At 43.7% G+C, this 9,591-nt stretch overlaps 1 protein-coding gene across 3 annotated transcripts in view; it reads left to right on the forward strand.

Moving 5' to 3' along the window:
• The window catches only part of TXNRD1 (thioredoxin reductase 1), a 62,873-nt gene extending 54,700 nt beyond the window's left edge, over window positions 1–8,173 (forward strand). For all 3 annotated transcript variants that reach the window (XM_011386925.2, XM_011386931.2, XM_023527329.1), the window contains one exon: window positions 6,283–8,173. In XM_011386925.2, coding sequence (XP_011385227.1) covers window positions 6,283–6,345 — 63 coding nt within the window. In that variant the 3' untranslated portion in view covers window positions 6,346–8,173. The remainder of the gene's footprint in view (window positions 1–6,282) is intronic.
• Window positions 8,174–9,591: the final 1,418 nt, after the last annotated feature.

Below are 9,591 nucleotides of genomic sequence, written 5' to 3' on the forward strand. Positions count from 1 at the left end.
CCGGGAGAACTCCGTGAGGTCGGTGGCAGTGGTGTCTCCACCTGACACATGAGGACGGAGGGGTCGAGCACAGTTACCCAGCTCGGAAGTGGTAGAGCCAGGATTCCAACCCCCGCAGTCTGGCGTTCAAGGCACCGCGCTGTACGATGGTGCTCCGTTGGCACAGACCTTCCAGTGATGTTTGATGTAGAATTTCAAAAATGGAAATGATTTATTGGTGGCGACATGAGCGTGGTGGAGACACACAGACCTGGGTTGTGATCTCTCAGCAGATTCTTCTCACCGAACCTGGCTGTGTCACCCAGCTTTTCAGAAGCATAGTTTATTTATACACTAAATAAAATACAGATAATGTCTAACTCCTAGGGGTGATGAGCAGAGCTATGTGGAAAGCACCTTGGAGAGATTCTGGCGTTTAGTAGACACTCAGTGACTTCGTCTGTTAGCTGGTTTTCTCCAGAGTATTTTGTTACAGATGATGTGGCTTCACTGAAAGGTCATCATTATAGTGTTTTTAAGGAGAGTAGGTGATGAGGAAGGATGTATAAAAAACCCCGGTCATGAACTACTTAGAACCTGGATTTTGAAAAACCAAAGGCTTCTGACCCCTGACTGCGTTTATCTTTTTTAAAGTTGATCAAGGGAAGGTGAAGTTTGATTGGAAGGGGATTTTTAGCAACTCTGCTGGGTTCTGACTTGGACAGTAATTGGATTTGCTATTGGACCTACTGTTTTTTTCATGGCTAGCTATATACTGTACAAGGGTGCTGCTCAAAATGCTGACCACACCATTTGTCACTAGTCCACAGTGACATGGAAATGAAGAAGAAAGGTTTAGAAACTTTAAGAGTAATTTGACAATATCTGATATAATAAGATACTGGGTTTTATTTTTACATGGCTTTAAAAGTCCATTTTCCTAATACATTTTTGTTGGATTTCACAAATTCCAGTCCGTTGGATGGATTAGAAATAAATAATTTAAAAACTGACCCTGAGCACTGCTTTAAAAGTGTCTAGAACGAGCCACAGCTCCCGGCCAGCTGTGGGTGGTTGACGGAATGAAGCATCAAATGAAACATTCATACCATTTCGATAAAATAACCTGGGCAATTCAGCAACTTTTGGCTCTGAGGAGTGATTACTTAGAAAAATTGACAGATTCCTCAGTCGAGACTGCTTTTTGGAGCAGAATCATTCTAAAAGAGTTTCTTTCTGGAATTGCTCTCAGAGGAGGCGGAACTACTCTTGTTTTAACTGGAAGCCCCTTGGTGTTGATATGAGAGGGACTCTGGGGCCAGGAGCATCAGTGACTCATGAGTGTTATTATTCAGTATGGAGATAATTTACTCCGGACATCTGAGCAGCAGTTACTGAATGGGAAATGGATTGTACATCATTTGGAGTAGTAATTTCAACTAATCAAGTTTATTTGTAGGAGAAATATAATAGCTCAAGAGGAAAAAAAAAAAAAAAAACTTAGAAAAGACCCCTATGAAATGTCTTAAAATGAATTTTAGTGCCAAACATCAAAAGTTTTGTTTTATTAGTCAACATAATCACAGTCTAGAGCGACGGGGTCTTGTGACTCTGGGATGTTTTGGGGCCAGATGTGAATACGAGGTGAATGCCTGTAGCAACGTTTGACCCTTTGTAAGTCTTCTTTGTGCTGGGATAGAAAAACATGAAGGGGCAGCCTCTATGCTCATTTTTAAAAACTATGTTTTTATGAAAATTCTAAAGCAGCTATGTGCAAATGAAATTTTTATAAAAATTAACCCCATCAGTTTTTTCACATAGATTATTCAACAACGGCAGTATATTGGCTTCCTCCATCTTTTTAAGATAAGCGTGTTATCAGTATAAGAAAAATAGATAAGTGCTCTTTTTTTCCTGCTTTCATTTTTTGATGGGTTTTGTTTTTGATCCAAATCTCCTACATGTTCTATTTCTAAATTAATTCCTAGGAAGAAAATTTAAGGTGGCAAATTCACGCCAGAAATTTGTTTTAATGCATTCTCTGGCTCTTTATTTTTCTTCCTTTGTAAAAATTGAAAAGAGAGCGTGTATGGTGGCATTTTGAATTGCCCATGATATCATCGTCCTAACAGCTATTTTCATTATCGCGTATTGTCTTTCCATACTCATCCACAGTCACACATTTTTTAAACAAAGGAATTTTATTGCTTTTCAAAAAAGTTGTACTAGCTTACAGTGTCATCAGCATTGAATTTGAGTGCTAATGAAAGTGTTGCAAAATTCAGTGTAAATTTTTCTACAGTAAGTATAAAAAGGATAACTATTTCAAGGATTTTTTTTACATATCTTTGCTAGCAGGGATGAACCTCTTATAAGTGTTATTTTTTGGGATGTGAATTATTTATAGTTTCTTCTGGCTTAATATTTTAAATGTTTTCAGATACTGGCCATTATTATTTGGGTCTGAATTTTTTGAGGTGCTGATGATGTATCGGTATATAAGGAAGTAAAAAAGGCTTTGCCACTGCTTTAAGTCCAAAACAGACTGAGGGCTTTTCTCAATATTGTTCTTTCTTTACACAAAAGTATTTTCCCCTTTTATTCAGAAGTAGTTTTGATGCTGATTCCTGTTGCTTTGATCTGTGTAGGGCAAAGTGGCCTTGATTTTTTTGTGCCCTTTCCTTTTTTTATTACAAACCAGTTTCTCAGGAATCAAAAAGTCAGCTGACTAAAAATATTGCCTGGGTGCCCAGGCGTGCCGACAAGGATGTGGGCGCACACTGAGTCCACGCAAGACTCCGAAATAAGCCATGGCCCCCAATCTCAGTAAGACGCTTAACAGCTTGAGAAGCTTGGTCCGGTAGAGCAGGACAGATGGACTTTATAGACTCTCACCATAATGATTTGGATTGAAGTTTTAATTGTTTCTAAATTTAATTGATCGAACACAAAGCCTTTTTGTGTTTTCAGACCTGGGCAACATAGATGGACAGTTTGGGTGGTGTTTTTGTTTTGGTTTGTTTTGCTTATAAAAGGAAAGGCTTATACCTTGCCGGTGCTTTACTGTCATCACGGATCAGCTGCAGTCAGCTTCCATGCCATCTTCACTCCAGGGCCAGGCTGATGGAGCAGCCTCTCCCTGGGGTAGAGAGGAAGGCTCACCTGGTGTTCACTGCCACACAAGTGTCCTTGGCCAGAGCAGGCCTCTCCCCCCAAGTCTGCATCCCAACAGTCTGGAAACGTATAAAGCCTGGTCCGTACAGAAGGTCATCACGGGGGCGTGAAGTACTGTATGTTTCGGAAGCTAATGAATATCTCATAGTTGTTCAGTCGGAATTCTAAAGACCTGAACTAAGTGTTAGTGATAACAAAGAGAGATTCAATTTGACAGATAAGCAAAATATGTAACTTAATAATTGATTACCTATCACAGTAATGAAGATAGAAGAATTAAGAATAAATACCAGGCGTGCGGCCTGGGCATCCAAGTAGTGATGATGCTGCCCACTGAGGGGAACCGGATTGAAGGATGATACAGGGGTCAGTGCTGGGCTTGTCAGGTTTAAGGTGTCGTCCAATATGTTTGTTAGGTCTTACTTAGGTGTTTGGCTCAGGAGAGACCCAATGACTGGAGAGTTGGCTAATTCATCTGCCTAAAAGGGACCAAGTGAGACCACTGTGAATGGACAGTATCTAAAGGGGAGAGAACTTACGATAGAACCCTGGGGCAGTGCGTTCCGGCCTGGTCACGTCCCACACACGGGGACAGTGGCAGTATTTGCACAGCACATTGACGTGAGTACAGTAGGTGGCTGAGGCCTAGAGCCAGCCAGCCCAGGGGCTCTGGCCACCCCAAGGGCTGGGGGCCATTGGGGTCTCAGGACACCTATGCCGTGGCTGAGGAATAGCCACAAAAGAAAGAAATGGGAAACAAGAAGAGGGAAGAATTGTTAACAGGTAGGTGAGCTCAACAGCAAGAAATGCTGCGGAGAGACTGGGAAATGGAAACTGCAAGGTGCCCTCTGGGTTTGGCAGTTAGAATTCCCGAGGAACCGCAAGGGAGGTGTGCGTGTGGAATGGCGGGGACGGAAGCCAGATTTCAGTGAAACGAGGAATAAAAATAGACCAAAAATACCAACAGCCTAAGATTTGGGCTGTAAAGAGGATGAGAGATGGTGTTAGAGGTGGTCGGTCATAAGGTCGAGGGAGAATTTTTTCACGATAAATGCAACCTGAGAAAGAACCACTGGGAAAGCAAGGTTAAGAATACAAAGGGGCAGCGGCGAGTGATGCATTAAATAAGAACGCGAGGGGATGGGATTCAAAGCACAGCCTGGCGCGAGGGGAACATTTTGCCCTGAGTCATGAGGGAAGGAGGGTTTCATAAGAGCAGGCAGGCTGTGGCTGCCAAGTGCCATGCAGGTGACAGTGAGGCTGTTTCTCCTTTGTAGGGAAAGGTGTCATTCCCTAGTTACCATTTCCCTCAGCTGCAAGTATCTTGAACATTTTGGTAGTGTTGGTTGTTAGTGACAAAATCACTCAGCTTTCGTTTGTCTGAAAATGTCTTTAGTTTGCTTTCTTCATGGAAGTACATTTTTGTTGACTGTAGAATTCTAGGTTGACAGGGGTTTTTTTTTTTTTTTTTCCTTTCAGCACTTTAAATCTTTTTTTTCCCCGCCTTTCAGTACCTGGGTTTTGTCATCCTTCTTTAAAGAAGATAGCATTTTCTTGTGTTGGACCATTAACGTCTCCATGGCTCATTTGATGCTTTGGAGGCTAGTTTTAAGCTTCATTCAGGTGGTCTAGAGTAGCTTTTACTCTAGGCTGGTAATGCTTAGTGTGGCTTTCTGGGGTCTCCACTTTGCCTCGGCGAGGCCTCTGGACTCCCAACGCCAAATGGGCGCTGGTGGTTGTTCGGCTCACAGCTCTCTGGCTGTACTTTCTTCCCGGGCCTTGCAGGGTCCTGCCCAGTTTGGTATTCAGCCAGAGATGGGGACCTGCATGCAGACTTCTGGAGATCTTTCTCTGGGTAGCTTCCGCCTCTGGGGAATTCCTCCCCACAAATCCGAGCTGCCTCCGCCTGAATTCCTGGGTGTTTCCAGGAATTCACAGTGCATTGCCGACACTTGTGTTCCACGGGAAATTCTAACGTGGTTCACAGGCAACCTGCATTACAACGAATCACCTGGCATTCTCGCTGGAAACGAGATTCCTGGGCCCTTTCTAGGTCTGCCAAATTAAAGCCCGTATATCTTCTGTATATTTAATCAGTACGTGACCAGGCTTCGTTCACTAAAGTTTGAGAACCGTTGTTTTTGTGTATAAGTGATCTTCATCAGTAGCAAGTAAAAGCTGCCTGCAGATGGTAAGACTCTTAAGTCTGCAAACACCAAACGTTTGCAAGGATGTGAAACAAGAACTTGTAGTCATGTCAGGTGAGAGGGTCAGTTGGTCAGGCACCTCGGAAATCCCATCACGTCAAAGTTGCACCTTCCCTCCAGCTCTAGCTCTGTGTGCGAGGAGACTATTGGAATGTCACAGAGCATGTTGGCAATAGCTTGGAAGGCCAGCCAAAGGAGCCTCGATATGTCATCGTAATAGATTCACTATTTGAATAATCGAGTATTGTAGTGTACAGCATATATAGTGTATTGTAGTAACTGAATACTATTCAGTGAAAAATGGAAGAATTAGAGCTATTTCTGTTCATACGGGTGACTCACAGAAATAGAGAATCGTGCCAAGAAGCAGGTAGCAGTAGAGTACGTACATCATCTTGCCACTTTCACGTAAAGGTTTTAAAAACCTGCAAAAGAAAGCAGGAAAAATGCCTAGGAATGGTGAGCACTGATGAGGGGGAGGAGGGGAGATGCCCGGGGAGGGGCTCACTTGGGGCTCTAACCGTGTTCATAAAGCTCCCTGAGCTGGGTGGGCACATGGGTGTTTGTAATAATACACTTATCCCTTTCTACGGATCCAAAATATTTCATGATGCGTTTCTTTTAGAGAATAGACAAGCAACTAGGGTGACTGATTTGTTTTCATCATCCTTATGCCAATAAATGTCATTAGATATAACCTCAGTTTTTTTTTTCTCTTTCACCTTGGTTTTGAAATGTTTTTTTTTCCCCATTTATCCTCTGGAGAAATTGAGGCTTTCCTTAGTCATATTACTTCTCTGTTTCATTCATTCATTTTAAGTAGTCGCTTAACTCGTTCTCAATCCGAATGGTGTGATCTGTACTACCCCCCGTGAGCTCATTGGCTTGGTGTCTGAGTATCTCGTGCTGTCTCCTCCTGCAGGTGTTCACGACCCTGTCAGTGACCAAGCGTTCTGGGGGAAGCATCCTGCAGACCGGCTGCTGAGGTTAAGTCCCAGTGTGGATGCTGCCGCCACGTTTTCCAGACACTACGGTGCCTCCTCGCCCGAATCCAAGGTGGAGCTTTCAGGAAGGTTCTCGGGCCTTGACACCCATGTGTCCTGTGCTCACACCACGCCAGGCCCCCTCGGATCTCGTGGGTAGGAGCTGGTGAGTGGAAGGCAGGCAGCATCACACTTGGGTCACCACAATGGACTTGAAACTGACCTTCGGCGGTGCATCGAAAGGATGCGTCCATGAAGTCACTGGCCGCAAGCCCAGGTGGTGGGCAGTGACGGAACAACTGTCGAAGCAGTTTCAGCGTGACTTTCCTTGTGTGGTTTTTCTTATTCTCATTGTCAAGCTTTCTAATGTTGATTATTTTTTTATTTTATTTTTTTCCAAAGTGTTAATGATACTAGAGATGAAAAATGTTAGCACTCGATTTTTGTCCAAAAGCAAGTCATGGCTCTAGTATGCAAATAAGGTGCCTTCTTGCTTGGAAGGCGTGATTTGGCTCACTTGGGGGTGAAGTGGCCTGTCCCCTGACAGACGGCGAACCACCCTGGGACTCGAATGTGCTGTGCTGCTCGACTGGCTTGTTTAGCAGTGTCTCCCCTACTCAGTTATATGTTCAAAACAAGTACAGTTATCATTGAGTCTGGCCAGATTTGCCCCCGTGTGCTACATCACTAATTATTATTTTTCTGTTTAGGAAAGGAAATGGCTACTTGGCCAGCCTATTTGAAGTAATATTCCACTGCATGGAACTTGGTAGTCTAATATAATTTACACCATTATTTATCATAGAAGCAGATGGACACCTGAAATGGGGAAATGTCTTTATTTAGATTATTGCGTGCAGGTCTAAGTGAAACACTCACTTTTCTAAAAATTTTTTTTTTTTTTTTTGGTAACATTAGCTTTAAGCTAAAAACAAAATATCACGGCTTTATTTTTCATGTGTGTTATGTATCTGTCCCTTTCTAAGAACTACATTTATAGGAAAATAGGTCTTTCCACACTTACGATTTAACTCTTTTATGGTTATTGCTTGTTTTTAAGGAAGCCATTAATGTCATAAGTTATTATTATTATTGAATACAGGTGAATGTGAAGGATTTTTATTTAAAAACCAAATGGTTTTGATTTCTTCTGTTGAATGAATGACTGTGCCTGGTGGGCTTTTGGCAGAAGTGTTCACGCCTTGTTAGCATTCCAACTTGTATTATGATGAACAGGTATTAACTCTGCAGTTACAGATTTCTATGTAAATGTACTAAGGGTTATATTTTGGTCTTCTCACTGTAGAAGTTGGATTTTAACCATGTGCTATGGACACCAGGCCTCCCACCAACAGTTCTTGTAGCTCCAGTGGTTGGTTCAAAGTCCATTTCTCGGTCGCCTCAGGGAACTCCTGCATCGGCTGGCCTTCGGTCAGCAGAGCACCTCACCCTGTCCCCCAGGGCTCTGCCTCACGTCCTCATCTGGTTATATGACAAAAATGAGAAAAGGAAAAAAGGACAAGCAAATCGAGGCAGTTGACTCTTGAGTTTTATTTTTTTAATTTGTTTTGTCTCCAAGTCTGCCAGTCTCCGAAACCAGAACACTAGGCAGCATGAGATGATCGTGCCTAATCATGTTGTGGTTTCTCTCTGCTTAGTGGAACAGAGCCTTCTGCCCCCGCAAGAAGGACCATACTTTACGGACTTGTCTTGTTTAGGTTCTGTAATCGCCCAATGTATTGAAATTCCTATTAAGTTCCACGTGTTTTTGTTATAAATCTTTAGGGGAAAAAAAACACAATGTGAACCATTAAAAGGTATTGCTATCCACCCTGTGTGCCTTCTTACTAACTGGTGATCTTGGGATTCTTTGTACAAGCTTTTGTGGTGAGGATCGTGAGAACTAGCTGCCAAGTGAGGGGCGGTGACGCTGGGCCCTCAGACCTGGTCAGCGTGCTGACGTTACATGTTAGCGACGTCGGCTCTTCAAAGTCCAGTTTTCAGCTTCTCCTGATTTAACCCGTCAGTCTTGGTCTTTAGGGTGGCAGAACCGCCCCACCCCACTCCAGCTCACTCTGGGTCCCAGCACTTTGTAAAGCCCATGGCCGCCTGTTGCTGTTATTGCTTGAAGAGGCAAGAAACAAAATCAGGGAATGCCCCTTATGTCCAAGACACAGTGGATACCAACTGAATAAGCACTGTGATGGTTAAATTATGTGTCAACCTGATTGGATCATGGGATGCCCAGATATTTGGCTAAACATTATTTCAGGTGGGTTCGTGAAGGTGTTTCTGAGTGAAATTAGCATTTTGAATCAGTGGACTCAGTAAAGCGGTTTGCTCTCCCTGGTATGGATGGGCATCATCCATCCCACCGATGCCCTTAATAGAAAGAAGAGAATTTGGCTCTTCCTACCTGGTTGCCTGAGCTGAGACATCCATCTTCTGCCCTCGGCGCCCCCCGGTTCTCAGACCTTTGGACTCGGATTGAACGACACCACTGCTTTCCGAGGCTCCAGCCTGCAGACGGCATATCGTGGGATTCTCAGCCTTCGTACCTGCATTAATCAATTCTTACAATAAATCTTTTTCTTTATATGTATATATAGACTGAAACAAACACAGACCTTGCTCTGAAGGGGTGTGTGGTTAGGTGGGGTGGGTGAATGTACACAGTCACTCCTTCATTTCTTCAGTAAATACTATGTTCCAGGTACTATTCTAGGCCGGTGAGTTCAGCAATGAACAAGCATCAATAACCTTTGTCCTCAAGGGGTTTACGTTACAGTTGAAGGAAACAGGCAGAAATCATAAGTCGGTTTATAGAATGCTAGGTGGCGATAAGTACCCAGGTCATTATGAACCAGTGCTCTTGGGAGCCACTGAAGGGCTCTGAGCAGAGGAGGGGACTGAATGGTCCCACTTAGAGTGTCAGGAGCACTCTGGTGGCTGGGCTGAGGGCAGCCGGAGGCTTTGGGCAGGATGGAGGCTACTGCAGTGGTCTGGGGGAGAAAGGATGATTTCTCGGTCCAAGATGGTAGCAGTAGATGGGATGAGTAAGTGCTATTCTGACAAGTCGAGAGTAGAACCAATAGGATTTAGCATTGGATGGGAAGTGAGGTGGGAGAGAGAAGTCAAGGATGACCCCAGCATTTTAGGCTTCAACCACTGGAGGGGTTGAGGTTGGAGATGCCATTTCACTGAGATGGGGAAACTGGGAGGAGGTGCTGGTTTGAAGGGAATATCAG

Source organism: Pteropus vampyrus, unplaced genomic scaffold (genome assembly GCF_000151845.1).
Source record: "Pteropus vampyrus isolate Shadow unplaced genomic scaffold, Pvam_2.0 Scaffold16, whole genome shotgun sequence".
NCBI lineage: Eukaryota > Metazoa > Chordata > Mammalia > Chiroptera > Pteropodidae > Pteropus > Pteropus vampyrus.